The following is a 20848-nucleotide window of genomic DNA, read 5'->3' on the forward strand; positions in this document are numbered from 1 at the left end:
ACAAACAAAGTTGTTGAAATAGCAATTACGCTGAGGTTTATATTCATCTTCCTTTTATGTCAAACAAAGTATATTCAAAATAAATGAAACATAATCTTCAGGAGAAACGATACCTGTAAAATCGCAATGCATGTAAAGGATGCACATCTGAATTATAAGCATGCTAAACGCAAAGCAAGGCAACACACGTATACATGTAGTCTTACACACATTCACAGTGGGTGATGAAGCAAGCGTACATGAGGTCCACGTTCAAACAGTCTGTGTAAGTGAGCGTACAACATCAGGCCATCAGATCACTTCCCTCTCCAAACATGAAGCCTCTAATAGATGTGAAACTCCAGGCCCTGGATCTTTTCACACCACTGAGTCGCAACCCACACAGAAGAACAGGAGGCACAGGATGACAGTGCAAAAAAAATAAAACAACGAAAGGGACTCCACACAGGGCAAACATATTTATGATGCGGGGATCGAGCAGAAATATATCGCATTTGATTTGATCCGGACAAATCTTTCTAGACTTGACAGAAAATATCCTCGTCTGAAGAAAAAAAAAAAAAATTCATAAGAATCCTCTGACTAACATATGGAGTAACCTTTGTGGCCTTCCGGGACTTGGGGGTGGTGGTAGGGTTACGCGGGGGGGTCTAACGCTCCGAGGACTGTAGGCACGCTAGGGAGAGGTGAGCTGTCACCCCCCATTACGATCACCGCCTGAGCTCAGAAAGGGGGAGGGGTAGGAGGAGAGCAGGCAAAAGAAAAATACTGGTTCCTCACTAACTGCCATCTAGAGCCATCCGTGGGCCTCAGAACCCTCCGTCTACGACTGCCTCCTGGGAAACACTTGCACGCAAGTCCTGCTCATCCCTAGCTGGCGGTGGGGCACAATGTGTGTGTGTGGGTAAAAGCAGGGGTGTGTGTGTGTGTGTGTGTGTGTGTGTGTGTGTGTGTGTGTGTGTGTGTGTGTGTGTGTGTGTGTGTGTGTGTGTGTGTGTGTGTGTGTGTGTGTTTAGCAGGGCTGTGTAAGCACAATGTATGGATTTTGTATAACAACAGAACAATAGTGCATGTTTTCTTACTTGCTTCAGCGTGTCGAATATACTGATATTCAGTATGCTTCAGTATTGGAGAGCATCTTGAGGCTTGTTATTAAAGTTTGAAATGAGAGAAAACAAAAGGCAAGAAGTATTTCAGGGGCTCGCTGTTAGAACAAACAAGTTCGATCATCAATAACTGACAGAACTTGCATGCTTCAAAATGATTGCTAAGTTCTTTTCAAAAAGATCTAGGATGGCAGTTAAACTTCATAAACATAATGCCAGCATGTTAGAAGACAAATAAAATACTTTATCTTATTAAAAGATACATGGGTAGTGCCATGTTATGTGCCAGCAGATAAGAAGCTTGCCTCAGATTTGACCTTTTGCTGCCTTTTGTGTTAGTTTGAGTGAGCGCTGCTTAGGCACATTCTGTTCCCCAGATCCCACTCCTAACACCCCTGTCACTCATCATCACTCATCATTGTTAGGGACAAAAGGAAAGTTTGGTTAAGCCACACACTGGAGTATTCTCCCACCCAGAGCCACCCCCCCTCCACCTTCACGCACTTGCGTATGAGTGTTAGATAGCACGAACGCACACACTGAGAAATGCACAAAGAAAATGTTTCTATTTTTGCCGCATAAATACAAAACCACTGACTCCAACATGAGGTCGCAAACCTTTGGGTAAAGCGTCACCACCTTGCCCTTCGAATGGTCCTCCGACTTATCTACTGCGTATCATTAAAGTCTATTCAGGGCTCTATATGTGTCTTAACTATCCTCCGTCATCTGGCTGGGCCTTTCAATAGCCACCTGTGAACTCTGAAGGACAGGGACACTTGGCACTCATAAAATTCATGAGCACCACTACATTCAGCAGCCGGGCCAACTTCCCTTAATGGCCGACAGCACTTTAAACAACTCTGTGTTGACTGTTGGGTGAATCCTTTTTAAATACAAGCATATTCGCAGTAGCAAGGGTTAAGTAGCTCCCATGATTAGCTGAAACAAATGCCTTTATGGTGTGTTTGGAGATAAAGACACAGAAAGAGGATCAAGACACCCAATTTGTTTTCGTCATTGAGGGATTGCTGACAGAGAAAGCATTTAGAAAAAGGCTAAGTGTCCAACTGATCTGGTATTTCTACTCTGTTGTGACACAAACAAAAGAATGCAGTAGGCACAAATACAGCACTCTGTATGTCTGGGGTCCAGAAATAATGGACTTCTAACAATGAGGCTGTCTCCTCGTGTGGAAACACTTTTCAAGGGATCTCGTGCTGTAGTGAACAGGAAAAACATGTTTTTTAAAAAAATGCAGACATGTGATGGTCAACCTTCACATAAGAGTATTAAGGAACCAAATTTCTGCTGCCTTCAACTCTGTTTGCGACCAGGCTCATGGTACTGCATGCTCGTAGAGGTATGTGAATGTGTCTGATGGCAAATCTTTGAGATTTCAGCTGAAGGCACTGAATAAAATGGACATTTTGATCAAGGCTCTAAATGCAGACACTATTGTATTACCATTCACAATGTTGTATTACAACAGCGTTGCATACCTAAACACTGAGCAGACACACAGAGAAATACATACACACAGTCCTCCTCCTGACCCCCCCAGGACACTGAGCAGTGAGAGTGTGGGAAAGTTATTTTTAGGACCCACGCAGAGAGCCTTCCTGAGTTTGATGCTCCTGCTCCGGATCAACATTCCACCTTTGAACCACTCCGACCATGGAGCTGTTTGTGCTCATGAAGGCAAATTTAACTTTCTCTGTGGACCAAAAGCAGTGGGGACACACTTTCATTTAAAATGAGACGGTCACTGCCTTTTGACACTATTTTGTCTCAATAATAGTAGCGATAATGTTTTTGTGCAACTTTAGAATGGACAATGTTTTCAGTGGAGAACATATGGATTATTGAGTACTTAGGGTTTGAACTTTCAATTAACAAATTGTACCTTTTTTCAAATATACTGTATGCATGATTAGAATTTCTAAGACGTCCTATCTTGTGCGCGCTAATTGACACAGTGGCAGATTATTCATATGTCTCTAAAGTGAAACACTAATATATGTACTGCCGCATGTATGTTTATTAGTTTCCGTGAGCGTCCGTGAGTCTATTGATTACGTTTACACAATTGAACTTAAAAGAACACCAAGTATGAACTGAGCCTGACTAGGGGGGAAAAGCAACAGAGGTTTGACACAGGATTTGCAGTGAACTTATTTGCTACTCTTGCAAACAGTTTTTAAGACTTGCACAAAAAGTGCATCAACCTAAGGCAAAATTAGACAGTATTTTCTCAAACCTAACACTACAATGAGAAAGCCAAAGATACAGTGGAGACCCAGTTTTTAAGCACCAGGGGGGCTATTGGTTCCTCAGTCACTACCATTATGCTAATAGGAGCCCTTTCTGAACATACTTATACATACCCTATAGTGCCACAAGACCCCATGGATGTAGGGTGGCATGCAAGTTATAGCCTCTTTCCTCTCTCTAATGGGAGCTGAAGACAACTAGGGCTACTTTAATCAGATCTGAGTCCAATGTGGCCGGTCTAGTCTGATGGGGGCTGAGTGGTGCATGGACCATGTTAAGGGTTCACTGCTCACTGATGAAACAGCTTCACTTCCATGGCGAATTCAGGCAGACCACACTCTTACTCAGTCTGGCAGGAGGAGCACATATGCCCTGTTTTGTTTTGCTTTAATACTGTCCGTTTGAAAGAAACGTTTCGGCGTTTTGTTGATATGGTATGGAGGGCAGCACATTTGGCTGTCCCAAATATTCTCTTACCGAGCTTTGACTTGGCTACCGCAAACACAACTGCTATTGCTTTTTATCCCAAGGCGCTTGACAAAAAAACCCAAAAAACAATAAATTTAAGTTTTAGCCAGTGTCCTCAGTGATTTCTGAACCTTGACCTTATTAGTACAAGCACATCTTCTACACCCAGGCTACTATGACTTCACTTGCACTTCCACTCATAAAAGTCAGTTGATTCATCACATTAGTGGAGTGGACATGGTTTCAGGTTTGGTTCTCTCAATGAATAGAATTAACAAAGATCAGCATTAAAAACGTCCATAGATTTAATGCAGAAAACCTGAATCACACGGCGCAGATACCACAACAAACAACCCCCTCCCCCCAAAAAAAACACACGTTTGCAGCTCCCAACCCGCCAAAGACTCGGCGCAGAGAATTTACAAGCTGGGTCTTTTCAAACACATGCACATTTGCCGAATAGATAAAATCCCTGTTAAATAATAGATGCAAATCTGATGTATGTTGTGAATATTGTTCAGCTGAGGGGTACAATCGCGTGCCACTGACTGGCCTGCACTGAGTTCTCTCTCTCTTTTTCATACACGCACAAACCATAAGCACACCTCATTCCCAAATGTGACTGAGGCTGGTGTGCGCAGAGGGAGGAAGTATAAATTATTCAATTGGAATATTATTCCAAAGGTCCATTCCCATCTGATCGTGATTCTCTAGGCAGATTTCGGAATCACAGGCTCACAGTTTGGAGGATCAAAAGGATTTTTTGCAAGCTACCAATAGGTTCAGGACATCCAGCAAGCCCATTGCATTTAGTTTTCTCTGAAATAGTCATTGGGATCTGCTATTGAATCACTGAACTCACTTCTCTCTACATACGAGTTTGTTCAGCACTGGCTTTTCTCTGACATTTAGTGCCAAGCATTATTTGAGGCATGGGGAAGCTGATATATGACCAGGCATGGAATACAAACAAACATATAAACAAATACAAAAACAAGCCCTTAGGACTCAGTCTCTGTCTAAATCATTCTGCATTCTGCAAGTCTTTCTTTCCCTCCCTTTTTATTTCTCTCTCAATAAGACGGTTTGTTGCCTCTGAGGAAAAGCCCTCATTTTAATTAGACCTGACCTGAGAATCACTTAACTGCTCCTCTCCGCTTATGCCTTCCCCCCTCCTCTCCAAGCCTTCGCCCTGTTCCTCACATAGGTCCATTAACACCCTTCCCTCGGCACCCACGGGCTTCAACAGGGGGCAGACACAGGCGTTGTCTTAAAGACATTTTGAGGACATGCCAAAAAACATTAACCTACTCTATACACCTCCCTCGGACTCTTTCAGTTTGGCTTCCTCTTCCCCTTAAGTCTTCTTCTATTCAGTAACACCATAATCTTCTTTTCTGCTCCATCTTTGCTTCCCTCGCACTCCCCTAAAAAGTGAATCAGCTGGCTGATGCCCAGTTCATGTGGAGGGGTACTGGACAACTCAAAATGTTTGCAGGATTAAGGAGTTGATTGTGTGAGGGTTAAAATGCAGTGCTGAATCACATTAACACAACAATTTCTATGTCATTTTTGGTTAATTATCTTTAACACCACACTGTGGCTGTTACGAGACATCTGTGTTTGTATTGTTGGGGCATTTATATGTCAGCATTAAGATCAAAAGTCCTGAGTTAAAACACCCCAGAGCCTGCGCTCGTGGGGATGTGTTCTATCAGGTGCCGGAAAAATGATAAAATACAACCCAGAAAGTCCAGTTTAAGTAACTGATCCATACATTTCAAGGCCTATCAGATGCCAAAACACTGCACAGCAATTTATAATATTCAGGCAAAAGTTTAATGCAACTTCAGGAGGAATTATTTCATCTTAACAGTGTGAACAGCGGAAATATGGCGTTAGCATTAAGGTAAGCTACCGGGATCAGCGACAGCAGCAGCGACAGATGATGTTTGGGCAGCATTTCAGCTAAATTTGAGCCCCGTTTCTTTGCCCGTGCACTCTGGATTGGCAAACAAACTTGTTCATTCAGATGAACAAGGATTTGAAATGTACCCACAAGTCATAAACTTTGATGGCGCTCTGACATTTTCGGTCTGGATCTGGCTTGAACCTTCATCACATCTCATCCTCCACTCTCATGTCTTTCTTTTACAGACTTTCTCTATAGAATTTATAATGCTACAAAATACTATAAAAAAACAAAAAAATCAAAACATTAAATCAAAACTAAAAGTTCCCAATACAACAATGTTTTTCTATGGATAGACTACATAACCATTGTGACATGATTTGCAGCAGACACCTCCAAATAGGCTCTCTAATAGAAGACTAATTTGACACAAATCCTCATATTATACTGTATTTGACCCTGTGACCTGCCTCTGGCACCCCACAACCCCACAGGCACATTGCCTGTCAGTTTAAAGGGTCAAGCAAAGGTAAAGAGAATGTAATTGCGTGCCATCTGCATTCTTCAGTGCTTCATCCTCAAAGCATCTTGCATTGTGAAACTAGTGACAGAAGCCTCTGTCAGTTTAATATGAGTGACTGGGAAACTTCTCACGCATTGCGTGTTTGGGAATGTTTCTATCACATATGGCGTGCCTGCCTTTCTCAATACGTATGTGCTTGTGCTGTTGCATGAATGTCAATATCTCTATGTGTGGGAGAAAGTAATGTTTGTATGTGTCTATGAGTATGTGTTAATCTTGTCTAAACACCTAACACTCCCCTACCTGCTCAGACAGGGCCATGGGTTAATTCTGGCTTCAGGCATCATGGCTAATAACTGCTCATCAACCGCAGCTTGAACTCTCGGAAACGTCAAATGTTACCGTGGTAACCTTAACACAAAACTAGCAGAATATTGATGATGCTGAGAGAAGGGAGAGAAATGAATGTACTAAAACCTATCAAATTAAGGAAAAAAACGACTTGCTTAATAAAACTGCTAAATACAAGAGAATGTGTATCTTAATAAAAACCTGTGATATCTGTGCTGGCAAACACATATTTTCCGCATTCCTGAAGTGCTCAGTGATAAAAGCATGAGTCAAACAGAAGTTTAGAAATTAGTTACCAGAACAACTCCATGTGTAGCTGGCGTGACATGCACCTGCCTGACCCAGCTGGTGAGGAGATAGTGCTGTCCATCACCTGTCATTCACCACTAAATCACAAATTAATCCAGATAAATGATATAGAGCGAGCTGCTGGATTCACAGCTTTTCAAATGTGGAAAAAGAGTCAAAAGTTGAAAGAAAGGCATAGCAGCAGGATGTGTGGCAGCAGACTGAGCGGCTGGAGAGAATGTTGTATTAGGTGGCCCCAGGGAGAGGAGTCTTATAGCTTGAGTAAATGAGGTGATTAGCAGGGATGGTGTGGGCTGTCACATGCCAGACACTGGGTTTAGAATCCAATCGCCATCTCATGTGTCAATCAGCGGCCCACCGAGGCAGCTGGCCAACAGGTCAAACACAGTATAGAATGGGCCACGTAGCCGGATCACAACAGTGGTCCTGCATGGGCTCCTATAGACAATGCTTTCTGCAAAGAGGGATGCAGGGCTGACATCGTCATGACATTTTCATCTCAGGTGATGTACAAATTAATGACAGCCGATCACAGCGCCAGAGTGCACAACACAAGAACATAATAGGGTATTACAGTGACTAATCTGTGTTTTGGCTGATCTGATGCATGACTGGTGATATGATAAAATGTTCTCTTGGAAATTCCCTGACTAATAACGATGTGTCATCGCCAAGGACTCTGATTGACATTTCATATTATGTACTGTCTTGTGTTAACAATCGCAGCCAATTTAGTATCTCAAAAACAACATAGGCGAATAGCACTCATTTTCTTCCAAGCTTATGCTCTAAGGACAGTGCAAAACTAGGACTCCCTTTCCACAAAAACTCTAATAAAGTTCCTTAAACAAGGAAGGCAGACAAAGCTTAGTCTTAACAATGTGCTGCTGGGATATATGACACGGTATCCAGGCCCCACAGAGCTACCGGGATGCTCTACGCTTCGGCCCCCTGGCCTGACCAATAAAGAGGCCTAATTAAAAGACCATTGAGGATAACCACCTTGACTTTTACAGACCTTATAAATCTATACTGGAGTGGCCTATTTGGGGGGTCAGAGAAAGGAGAGGGAGTGGGCCAGTAGAAAGGGTTAGAAGGATGATGATGCCTGGCGAAAAAAGAGAAGGGGTTGACTGTGGGATGTGGAGAAGTTTGGGGGTTGGGTGGGCATTCCTCTCCTCCCCTTCAAATTCTGCCTGAGACAATAGGACTCACTAAGAGCCAAGGACCAGAGGGTGTGATAAGGTAATGATAATGCAATGAGGACCAATCATGAGAGTGAGCTAAGAGGAGGGCCCCTTAATTTGTCTCCAGAGTGGTAGCTCAGTGACAGATTGATTGCTCTAAGAAAGAGTGATGAAATGACAAATGCAAAATGGATGCACCTCTGACAAGGAAAGAAAGAGGATGAGAAATTATGAATGAAAATCAACGAAGAAAGAGAAAGACCATTCAACGTACTGTATATAACGTATATTCATCTTCTTAAATTGACGAACGGACGGATGGACGGACATCCGCAGGAGAGGATTCAGCAAAGGATCTTTGGATATTACGCTGCCATTCAAATGAACTTGCAGTACAATATAAAGTACAACTCCTTTCCATCAGCATGTCATTACTGTTGCCAGTTGGTGAATGAGTGAACAGTGACCTGTCAAATAAAGTAAGCAGGACCTACCTTAGATAGCTCATTCTCTCAAGAGCTATTGTGGTATAAAATGTTTCCGTTAATGCAACCCTGTTTGTTGCGGTTGCCTCATTTTTGTCAGTCAAAACAAAAGAGTTGTTAGAGTGCAAAATTCATGCAGGACATATTCATGCATCAGTGTCATGACTAGTTACGTCCTGAATATAACAAAAATGTGAACCATACATTTAACTTAAAATGACATCAGTACTTCTTCATTGTATATTTATGACTATTGATAGATTTTTCTCACTCTGTTGCTTCTTGATGTTACACCGTAGTAAGTGTGGCAGCAACAGTTTATAATCAATAGCTTCACCTTTGAATTTTCTACCCAATAGCAGAAAAAATAAAACAAGAGGTTGGCAGAGCTTCACTTTTGTAAGAGACTTGTCATTATCATCTGCACTGAATTTCAGTAACATTAGGAAGAGGATGAACGCTGCGAAACCTAATGTAAACTTTCTTAATAAATAATTACTTTGCATCTAAATCAGCCCCTGTTTTTGGTTAATGGTTGGATGGCGATGGAGCTGGAAATGGGGCCACAAACCAAAACAAAAGAAAAATGACTGAGAGGCTACATTAAAAATACAAGGGTCGGGGTACAACCACTGAACACTGCTTCGTTTATGAAGAACCACTTAGTGACCTCGACAACATACCTCAATAGTGAACTGTTTTCTCTTGAGCTTGAAGGCCAGGTCCTTGTGGTCAGGGAGTTGGCTTGCCAGACAATTCAGGTGAGGTACCTGGTGTACATGTAGCAGGCCTATATAGGACGGAGGGAGGAGATTAAACCTGAAAGCGCTTAACAGTGCATAAAAAATACAGCAAAGCTACAAGGAAGATCTTCCTGTCCTATCCACAGTGTGCATGTATTATGTGACACTATGCCAATAATAACTCCCTTGGTGCTGGACAGAAGAAGGCTTTCTTATTTCAGTGTAAAATAAGTATTTTATATTTCTACATCAAAATGACACATTACAGATTCATTATGAATTATGACCAACTACCATAATACATTAACCCACATTATTAAAATCAAAAATCTTATGGTGAAAGAATGTCGCTCTGCTCTAGGATTGCAAGATAAAGTTTGAGTATCAAGCAATAATTATTAAAGATATGATCTGTATTAGAACAATTAGCAAATAATGCTTTATATCTCAAACTGAATTTAGTGCATGTTTACAGATGTTTCGTTAGTTTAAAATATTTTCAAATTTAAGTCTTCATCTGTTTTACAGATGACAAACTACTTCTTTTCATTTGAAAATGCCAAGACAAATTCTAATAGTATACATTTTTTTTTTAATACATTTTAGACTTTAGACGTTTTTCTCATTTTGATATGACCAATTTCAAGGATCCACCTGCTGATTGCAAAATACAGTTTTTTGAAAATGTTTTATGTGGATGTAATAGATTACGCATTAAAAGTATTTTTCAGACAACTACATCATAACAAAGCATATAGTTACAGTAAGTAACGGTTACAGTACTACAATGAAATGAAAAGCATTACTGTGGAAACTACTTGTTATCAGATATCTGCAAACCTTTCTATATCAGCTACTCTCTTCTTTTATTTTCCTGTGGGCTGGAGCACGGGTAAAGGAAACTTGCCAACTATTACTGGGACACATTAGAGCATTGAACGACAGGGAACAAAACATTCAAACCAAGAATCCTACAAAAGCTAAGAAAAAGGTCTGGGGGATGTTTTTACTCATTGTTCCTTATTTCATTTCACCACCGTTGCATTGTCATAAAACAGGGTACACACTGTAGAAGTGGGGTGTTATGAATAAGCATGAGAGAGGAAAAGAGAGATCGAGGGAGTAATGGAGAAAGGAAGACAGACAGAGAAAGTGGGGGATGGTGGGTTCTCTACTCTGTGCACTTGGGTGATTTCCCCTTGCCTGATTTGCAGTGACAGGCTTCCCAGCATGCTTTGAGCAGCCCTGAACTGCTGCCGCAAACACGCACGCACGCGCAGCCACATGCACTCTCACACTTGTACCAGATGCGTTTGCACTCATGAGCACACATCAAAACAATAGTACGCATAAATGTATTTCATAATCCAACCAAAGTTTTGCTGGTTGGTTAAAAGAGACCGTTATATTTTTGAATAAGACATTAAAACAATATTCACTGCAAATTTCAAAGAACATTGTATGACACTCATATGTTGAATGAGTTTAAAAGCCACCTGCCTTTACAATGCAGAGGAATGTGATCACTACGGGATGTGCTATCTAAATAAAACATGCTGGTGGATGAGACCAAAATCTGCCATTGAATGTTTTCAATCTCGTCCCTTCATCTGTCACAACCAGGGCTGTCTAACCCGAGGAGGGGGGGGGAGGGGGGGAATGGAGGGAGAGAGAGAGGGGGGGGGGTGGGGATGAGAGGAAAAGCGCAAGAGTGAGTGGGAGAGTTCGAGAGGCATTGCTAAAAATACCCCACTCGCTTAAACTGACCTTTATGCGTGGAGAGTGTGATAGAGTGATAGAAAAGAGGGAAGCAAGCGGGAGAAAGAGGGAATGATAAAACTGTGCCGAAAAAGTGATGGTGAGGACCGGCAGAGCAAAGACAAACTACGCTTCCCTCCCCTCCTCTTTCTTCGTTTCTTTCCCTCTAACCGTCCCTTACCGGTGTCCTCTCCCCCTACTGAAAGTCTTGCCCTCCATTTATTAGCAGAGCATGCTGGCCATGGAGACATTGAGCGAGGGATAGAGAGATAGAGGCAGAGAGGAAGAGAGAATGATGGTGAGAATATCGATTCCCCAGTGTTGGTCTGCTCTGCTCCAGAGCCTCAGGGGTATGGGACCGGGGATGGAGAGTGGGCGAGGCGAGAGGGAGAGAGGCTCTGCTGGAGGGGGGAGGCAGGGATGGAGGGGGTGAGGGTGCGAGGGAGAGGGGGTACAGCGTGGCAGCTGAATCCCCCCCGGCCTGTCTACTGAGGAGCACGTCTGATTGAGCAGCAGCACACTAACGCGCACTGACAGCCTGGCCTGCAAGGGGGCTGCCCTGCCTCCATCCACAGCCCAGCCCCAGCCTTAATGCATTGCCTGTCTGTATGTGTGTGTATTTGATGGAAAAGAGACAGAAAGATAAGCAAGTGTGTGTGTGTGTGTGTGTGTCTGTGTATGTGTGTGTATGTGTGTGTATGCGTGTGTTCTTACCATGGTAGTCTTTGTAGAGCAGGTTGGTCTCTCTCTCAGAGCCTTTGAATGATTCCAAAGCTATGGCATTGTCACATAGCCTGGTTATGCTGCCCATTAGAGCTCTGTCCTGTAGGATCGAGTGGGATCAAGATTGAGGGAGGGAGAGAGGGAGAGAGAGAGAACATGAGCAGGTAATTAAAAGCCTCCTGACGGGCCATCAGTGTTGCAATTAAATTAGGTCATCATTTCCTGTGGCCAGGTCACTCCTGCCCATGGCTTATGCAAGTGTGATGAGGTATAAAGGGGAAAGCACAGAGGGGGGTGACACAGGTGATGTTGGGGCAAACAAATGGACATACACCTCACATCAGTCATACAGCTACAAGAATTCCATGAGAAAATTCAGTGAAATTATTTTACTTCATCAAACAGCATCTTTTACGAAAGGTCTCACAGTTACTGCACAATCTGAAACCCTCACCCAGCAGGGGAGCACAGGAGAAGTGGGAGAAGAACATAGGCTTGATGAGGATAGCTCCCCCTACTGGTTAGGTCGGTGACTTGTCAACAAATAGGACAAATATGGGGTGAATACAGTATATAGCAAGAATGAGGGAGAGGTATGCAAAAGGGAAGGTAGAGGGTAAAGGGAGTGGAAGGGAGGAGGAGAGAGGGACATTGGGACAGAGGGAGAGAGGGAGTCCTGCATTATTAATCCCTTTGCCTCCTGAATCATTCACATCCTTCTCTCTGTGTTGGCTGCCACTGCCTAATGCAGTTTTCATGCCTTCATGTCTTTTCTCCACTCTTTCTTCTTCCTTTTCATTTTTGTCCTACTTTTAAAGTATGCATATCCTACCAGTACCACCAGCACTTACAGGGTATCTGAGGTCACTCATGTGCAGCAATTAAAGCCAGTGTAAGAGTTGGGGGTACAACAAATTATTCAAAACATTAATGGCACAGTATGACCAATACTGTCTGTGTGTAAGATACGACCAGCTAAAACTTTATCTGCGTTAGCCAATCAAGGCCATAATGACTGCTCTATGCATATTTAAGGTCAAGCCTGATGCTCCTTGACAAAGAATCAAAAGTGCCAAAGTCACAGGAACCCAAAGTGTCCACACCGAGCAGCTCAGTCCAGTGGCAGCAGGGCACAACGAGGTCAGTAACACATGTACGTCCTCCACATCTCCTTGAGTTTAAAGAGGTGATCGCGTGAATGGTCATCTCAACTGTTAATCTTTTTCAATTTCTAATTGATAAGGGGCTCTAATAAGTGTCATTTCAGTACTGCAACAATGAAGGGTTTAGCTCAGGTTCCATCAGTGTAAATCCCCTGAACACTCTGAGCTTCAGCTGACGACCACTGACTGGCAGGTCAGAGTGGGGTCCCAGCGGTCACCTCACCCTGTAATATTTTACCCACCGAATGGGCTTACCCAGTTATGGATGTTTGGCTCTATTCATTTTGTTTGGCCGTTTGTTATTAGAATGCATTAAAATATCAAATAAACAGTCTACTTAATATGACCAATGGGTCTGGCGGAGGCAGGGATTACTTGGTCAAAAACCCAAACACATATTCTCCACTAAAAATTGACAAGGATATGATGCTTATAGCTTCAATAATGTGACATAGTTTCAATTTTTTTTCCAAATGAAAATATTGAATACAGTAAAAATGTGAAAACAAAAAGTTGCAAAGAACAATGGTATTATTTCACACAAGACAAAAACTATAAACTAAAACAATTGGCCAGTATAATCTTTACAGGTAAGTTTACATATCTAAGTGTATGCTGTCGATGTTATAGACTATACGGATTGTATGCTAATGTATATAGACATCTTTCTGTATCACTTTGTGATACTTTAAGTCTGATTTATGAAAAATGTAAGATTTTCATTAAAATTTTATAATCAGCAATGCTGTAGGGTTCAAAAGTAAAATATATATATTGATGGTTGTGAAGAAAACATCTCTTGTAGCTTCACCACAGAAGGTTGTGACACCAAACAACTGTGTATGACGAATTTGACCCAAGTCAAAATGAATGTATAGATCAGAACACCGTGTAGTCAGAGCAGCAAGTGAGGTGTATATGGATTCACTATAGGGAAGACTGTGTTTTGTGTTACTGTGTGGAATGGGTGTGGTAGCAGGAAGTAGTATGATGGAGAAGAACCTGGGATAGGACAAGGCTAATTAATGTTTCAGATGGACTGTGGCACTGGGCTGCTTTGAGGAGGCTTTCAGTGAGTCGCTCTGCTTCCCAAGCTGCTCAATAATAGATTGAGTATTGTAGACTGGTAGCAGTGGGCTAGCTGGCCGAGACAGTGCGGTCTTGGCCAGGTAGCCCACTGCTGTTAGTCTAGACAGTCTTCCAGCGGCCCAACTCCCTTAACAAAGCTAATCATCTTAGCTAAGTAATGCAGTGGCAGAAAGAAGCTCTACTAACATGTCAGTTTCTAAAATACCAAACACACTCTAGTCATCAGCTTGAAGTGTGCAAGTTTCACATGTTGGTGACATCATCTGATTAATTAGACAATTTTCTTTAAACAGCAACATTGAGTGAGATTCACGATGCTATACTCATCATAAGGTCAGAGCATAACAGCCTCTAATTACCTCTATGTTGGCTTTGTCGACCAACACCTGATTCAGTCCAAAATTTCCCCCTCGCCTCGTCTTCCCCAGCTCATTCACTTTTCTCCCCAGGGTGGAAAAAGGGGGAGGTGACAGATTAAGGGTTTGGATGCCTGGCCAGAGTGAGACAGGGGGACCGCTCCCACCACAGCTGACATCTGCTAGTTAGCCACTCTACCTTTTTTGACTAGGCCAAGGCCGCTGTGCACTGAGCATACAGGCCTGGAGCCAGAGCATGTTGTGACAACACAGCTGTTCTATAAGTTAAGCACTGACCTACATTTTGTTAAAAGGGATCACGAATAACACAGTGTCCATGCTCTTATGAATGAGCACTATGACGAAGTAGGATATTTAAAGTGTGGGCAGGTTAAAACATTTTGGTAGAAAGTCTCAGATGGCTTTTCTGATGAGTGTGCTTCTGTGGTCGACTGTCTGGGGGAGGGCTGTGGTTTGCCATATGCCTCAGCAGATGACTCCACCTTCACACTGAGAGGCCAGACTGGACACAGACGCATGCACGCGGACTCATACCCCCCCTCTCTTCCCTCCCCAAGACACACACCCACAAACACAGCTAGAGACACACACAACTGCAAGGAGTGATATTGGTAAGACAATAAATCTGTGCACATGCAGACAATCTCTGTACAGCTTCAAGTAATTAAAGCAGAAACAAACAAACATAGATTTAGGGGGCTTTGAATGAATTGTGCACTTGACTGGGTCTGCTGAGGGAGTGATGCCTGGAGCAAGAGGCCCCTCGCAGGCCTGAGTCATCTCAGGGTGACAACGAACCATAGGGTCAAGAGCAGGCCCCACTACAAAACACTTCATACTTTGCAAAGCAAGAATAAATGGGCCAAACAAAAACGGTGCACAAACATTTAGCATGTTATCTTTAAGTCAAATCAAGGTTTGAACAACACACTCTTAGAAATTGGAAGTAAATGTTTTAAGTCACAAAAGAGGACTAATTGTTGTGTTCTTGCAGTACCACACATCTCAGAAACTAGTGACAAACTGTTCACAACTGTTAAACACGAGCAAAACAGTGTGTGTGGGTGAACTGTGTTCAGCTGTTGCCATGTGTCAGACCTCTTACCTGGATAAGATGAGAAGGTACAGTAACGACTGCAACTGACAGCGATGACCTCAGCAAGGCACGGAGTCCATAGAGAAAGGTAGTCAGGGCGTGGCTGTGTCTGGGGTTGTCATGGCAACTCAGGTCATCACCCCACAGAGCCGAGCCAAGAGAGTGAAGCCCAACTCGCAGGATGTTACGTGACTTTGACTACAAGAGCAAGCGAGAAGAAGGGTCAGAAACACAGCAGATGTGCAAAAAGTCATGCAAATGTGTAATAATTAACTGAAGCACAGACACAGTACATACTAATGCAATAATAAAGATCACAGAGTGCTTCTGAAAATTATCTGATGACTGCTTTTGAATCATTTAATAAAGCTGCTGCTGTCTTGGGTAGTATTCCCAAACTCTGGGAGAGAGCGAGTGTACAGTCTGCTCACCAGCACAGACGATCGGAACACAGTGCCCAAACGTGACTGGACACAACTGCCCAATCACAGAAGCCATCTGACACACGCACAATGGACCTGTCAGACAGGCTTCCAATATGGCCGCCACCCAGAAACCCCAGCACATTCTTGGCACCACAGCGATGCTCTGCAGCCAAGGGGGCCTGGGTAAGGGTGGAGTGCCTTCCCTTGAAGCCCACCCCCCACCCCCCCTCCCATAAGAGATCAACGGTAACCCACTCTCACGAGGACAGAGAAAAAAGTGGCTAAAAAGTGGTGGGATATATATCACTGAAACTGAGAGAATGGAGGAGCCTGTCCAAACTGTGAGAGGTTTTTAGCCTTTAGTACAATTGCCTTTTATTTGGGGTTTCTTCGGGATGGCTCCTGATTACTGAGGTGAGAGCCAAGAGTGATTAACAAAGGCCTGGCCTAGAATCTGCTCACTTTTCGCTTTTTTCTAGCCTCCTCTCTCCTTTATCCTCCTCCCCCTCTATTATCTCAACCCTCCCGAAACCTCCTCCACCCCACTCCCCATTGCTTCCTCTCCCAACAGTATGACCTAAGCTTCGTTTGGATCTGGATCAGAATCACAGGGATCTAAGAAAAATAAACCCCATTGTTTCTGGGAGTTTTTCACAGTTGGCTCATAGCTTCCCAAAAGACTCTTGCACTGGACTTGACGTTCATCTTTCTTTACATTATTCAACATCAGTAGTCCATCTCTATAACTTACTATGCTTAAATACTATGAGTGTGTGTGTGTGTGTGTGTGTGGCTTAGTCACTATCGGATATGCCCTTTCTTTGTTTAGCAGGCTTTTCCGACACAGGTTTTGGGGGCCACAGAATTAGAAATCTATTTCTATGTCTGCAGCTCAGCGGGAGGGAACTGTGGTAACACGACTGTTGCTGTGGCAACATCAGGATGAGAGGCCAAACTTAACTCCTATAGTTTAGCCTATAGAAAAATCAGGGAACAGTGCCAGTAGGGTCCAGCCAAGAACCAGGGGCCAGCCATATAGACTACAACTAGCCTGGGACCACAACCTAATCAGCCAGTGTCTGTGGAGACTCACAGTCCTGCTGCTACTCCGGTCCCACCCACTCGTCTCAAAAGACTCCAAAAAAAAATATGCTCAGGGAGATTAATCCTTGTTCTAATCTGTTATTTACATAACACAGTTTATATTAAATCTGCCTGTTATGAACAGTGCACAATTGGGGACTTAAGATGAACAAATCAACAAACAGATGCACACACACTATCGGCAATACGGAGCATTTTTGTGCCAATGCCCATATCGCTCTGTGCTGGTCTGCATTCCTGGACTGTGCCAACAGCATGTCAGGCGGCCACACTGCTTTAATGATGTCAGCAGTTAATCTGGTGTGTGAGTGACAGCGCTTGGGGAGGGAAGGTGGGGGGTAGGGGAGGTAAATCCTGTGTGTGAGTGACAGGGGGGAGAGGTGGCTCCAGGTGACGAGCAGAGGGGTCACAGAATGTAGGTGAACGAGGCGCACACACATGCGTGAGTGCGTGCATACACACACACATGCCTTGTTGTGAAGGCGCACTTAAATGATGTAGAGTGTTTAAAGTGTGGGCATATATATATATATATATAATATATAATAACATAATAAATACATATTGTATTTACTGTGTTAAGAGAAGAACACTTGGCCATGTGGAAAACATAAATAGGCACGCCAAAGCGAGATAGACGGGGCCATGGATGTTCCTGGCATTTTGAAGAGGATTGGTGATTATTAAAAAGATGCATGTCAAAGGTAAGACGCACACAGCTGAGACAATCAGGTGAGGCCAACCAGAGCAGGTGAGAGAGGTAAACAGACTCAAGTGGTGGTTGGAATGTGACAGAAATGCTTGGGGTCACAGATGAAGATCCAGTATTTTTTTTTTTTTGTTTTTAAATGCTACCGTTATGCATATCACACATTAATTTAAATTCATAATAATTTGACTGGAAACATGGTAAAAAATGACATTACAACCAGATATTTGCAACCTGATACCTGCTGATCAAAGAATTCTCCTTTGATGACATTTGGTGAATAGAGACAAAAATGCACACCTGCCTCTTTGTGTATGTGTATGTGTGTGTGTGTGTGTGTGTGTGTGTGTGTGTGTGTGTGTGTGTGTGTGTGTGTGTGTGTGTGTGTGTGTGTGTGTGTGTGTGTGTGTGTGTGTGTGTGTGTTTCATTAGTGGTACCATATACCTACTGCATTTCGGTGATGTTTTTTTGTCAAAAGCACAAACACCGAGAGGAACACTGATTGACAGATTGTAGATTTGACTATGTGGATTGTCATGTTCTATCCACTTGGACTGATGGGTAATTTTTGTTACACTAATATGGGTAAGGTGAAATAAAAAAACAAAAGGTATGCCACCTTTGAACATTTTAAACCCACCAGTTGAACTGGTTGAATAGATTGAGAGGTGATTTGGGCTGCTGTTTCAGCCACCAATCTAAACACAGAGTCATGTATTGCTGGACAATATATATTTTTTGATATGATTGATTTTTGTTGAAATGATGTGCTGCTTTGCTTGAAAGGCCTGACAATAACTACCATACTATAGATACTATACATTTCATAAAGGTTGTAGTTGCAGAATATATGTTGTAAAAACACTCTGAATTCAGACTGAAAGCAACAAACACAAAACAGTAATTCAGCTGTGGTCCTTACCATCGGGGCAGCTACATCAAAGCCCTCCCTGTGTATGAGCTCTTGAAGTGACTTCAGCAATGCAGAGTAGGACTCAAGCATGGGACTGGAGAGACCACAGGACGGAGGAAAGGACAGACATAGCGAAGAGAGAGAGAACAAAAAAGGGTTACTTTAGATGTGTAAACTGTCATTGGGACCATTTTGATAAAACTGGGACAAGCCTATCACCACAGTGGCTTAATCCTCTATGACTGCAGCATGTTCTTCCTGACTGTGCTTTTCTGGAGCCACTGAAGCAGACAGATGATCCATATCAAGAGATCCAATTAATTTATTTGGTTGATTAAATTACAACATGACTGGTTCTCTGTCAGCTCCCCGAGGATTTGATTGTGCCGAGACAGACAGACAGATGAGATGCACATATGCACAAACATACACACAACAAAGATGATAAGTGAGAGGGGGGGGGGATTAATGGGCTGATATCTAAAATTAACAGGGAACAGCATTTTGTTGTTTAATCAGGGGTAAGATGTGCACCACTGACAAAGGGCATACAGTACCATCACAACAGCATTTAGCACCAGTCAGGGGACGGACGACTGCTGAGCCCTCCATGTGCCTATATGATGGCCAACAGGAATGTTAACCCCATCTTTTTACACAGGACCCTCTACTTAAGAACACCCCACCATTGTAATGACCACTCTGTAGTGACTCACAGTGGGCTGCTATGTCAGTTGTCAATTCGACCTGCAGGCTACAAAAGCTGATACGCATAGATTGGTCACACGCCAATAGCCCTGCATAAAGAACAGTAATACACACTTGTGTTGATTACACTTGGCCAAGTATATCCATGTACTCTATTTCAGTTATTCAGCACGACAATGGTGCCTCCTGACCCCGCTGTGGCTAATGATAGAGCTGGTTTGGTGAAAGAGGAACACCTACCCTCCATGGCCTCTCTGCCCATGCCCCAGCTCTGAGGTAGGGGGCTGGGATGGTGTGACATGCAGTCGAGCAGGAGGTTGGCAGCCATTGTGCGAGACGGCATTGTGTTTTAGCTACCCCTACTGAGCACCCCTCATTCAGGTACCAAAAAGGTCTAGGTGCTTAGCTACAGGGGCTAGTGCGTCAGCTAATTAGGATCATGCACAGGGAAGCTTCTTTATCTCAGTGTTCCTCATTCAGCGAGGGAAGAAAGGAGGAGAGAAGGGGGATGCTTGGTCTTAAACAACAGGATCTGTATCACCTAGAGAGCAATTTGCGCCAATTATGCCTTCAAGTGAAACGGAGCAATTTAACAGCTAGGGTATCAACATGGGGCTGTGGACACGTGCAAGGGGGAGTCTCCTGCTTAGGAGTTTGTGTGGTACAAATGCGTACGTAATGTACTGAGTGTGTATGTGCACGTATTTGCGTCAGTCCTGGGGCGGGCCTTGGGACACAATGGTGCAGTGCAGGTGTAGTGTCCCGCTGTCAAAATGTCTATAAGATCTATAACCCATTCAGACACTGCAACAGTACCACTATGTCACTCTTACTCAGGGCAGCACGATGCTACGAGTTGTGCTGGAGGAGATGTTTTTTTTTTTTTTTATATCTAATATTTTCTCCATCGGGCACCGATACGTTCCGAACTGTCATTTGACACAACAGTTAACGCTGCCTACTTCATAGCCCACACTTGTGAAAATGTGAACTTTAAAGTGAATATCAACAACATTTAATGTGTTTGTCTGGTGTGCTCTGTTAAACAGGGTCTGTTTGCGGATATAAAAGAGGAGGGACTTTATAAAGCCTCTTCTACATCCCCTGTGCTCCAGATTGCTGTATTTACCCAGTGTGTGTGAGTGTGCCTTCGTGTGCCCGTGTGTGTTCAGCAGCACTCTTTGAGTAAAGAGCCTGCATGACCTCTGAACCCTAAGTACACTCAACGCAGGAGAAATCAAACAGACGCTGAGCAAACAAGACCCTTATTTGAATAGACATACACAACCTTTCCAAGAGGCTGAATGACTTGGGCTTGTGGCAAGCTACTCGGAATAAAAGGTGAACTGGGCAGATTTCTAACTGATTTGTATGAGCTGTTAAAGGATAATTATACTGACAGACTCAGTATTTAATCTTCCTTT

General features: G+C 43.2%; 1 protein-coding gene across 1 annotated transcript in view; it reads right to left on the reverse strand.

Annotated features, from left to right (window-relative positions):
- Window positions 1–20848, reverse strand: part of elp4 (elongator acetyltransferase complex subunit 4) — a 55940-nt gene that overhangs the window by 23455 nt on the left and 11637 nt on the right. Inside the window, exons 6-9 of the mRNA XM_069693660.1 lie at window positions 18726–18810; window positions 15574–15762; window positions 11831–11939; window positions 9299–9405 (exon numbers count right to left, since the gene is read on the reverse strand). Coding sequence (XP_069549761.1) covers window positions 9299–9405; window positions 11831–11939; window positions 15574–15762; window positions 18726–18810 — 490 coding nt within the window. The remainder of the gene's footprint in view (window positions 1–9298; window positions 9406–11830; window positions 11940–15573; window positions 15763–18725; window positions 18811–20848) is intronic.

This window comes from Brachyistius frenatus, unplaced genomic scaffold (genome assembly GCF_029030835.1).
Source record: "Brachyistius frenatus isolate BFR_SWC_R1_liver_20210118 unplaced genomic scaffold, ASM2903083v1 Contig_15, whole genome shotgun sequence".
Lineage (NCBI taxonomy): Eukaryota > Metazoa > Chordata > Actinopteri > Embiotocidae > Brachyistius > Brachyistius frenatus.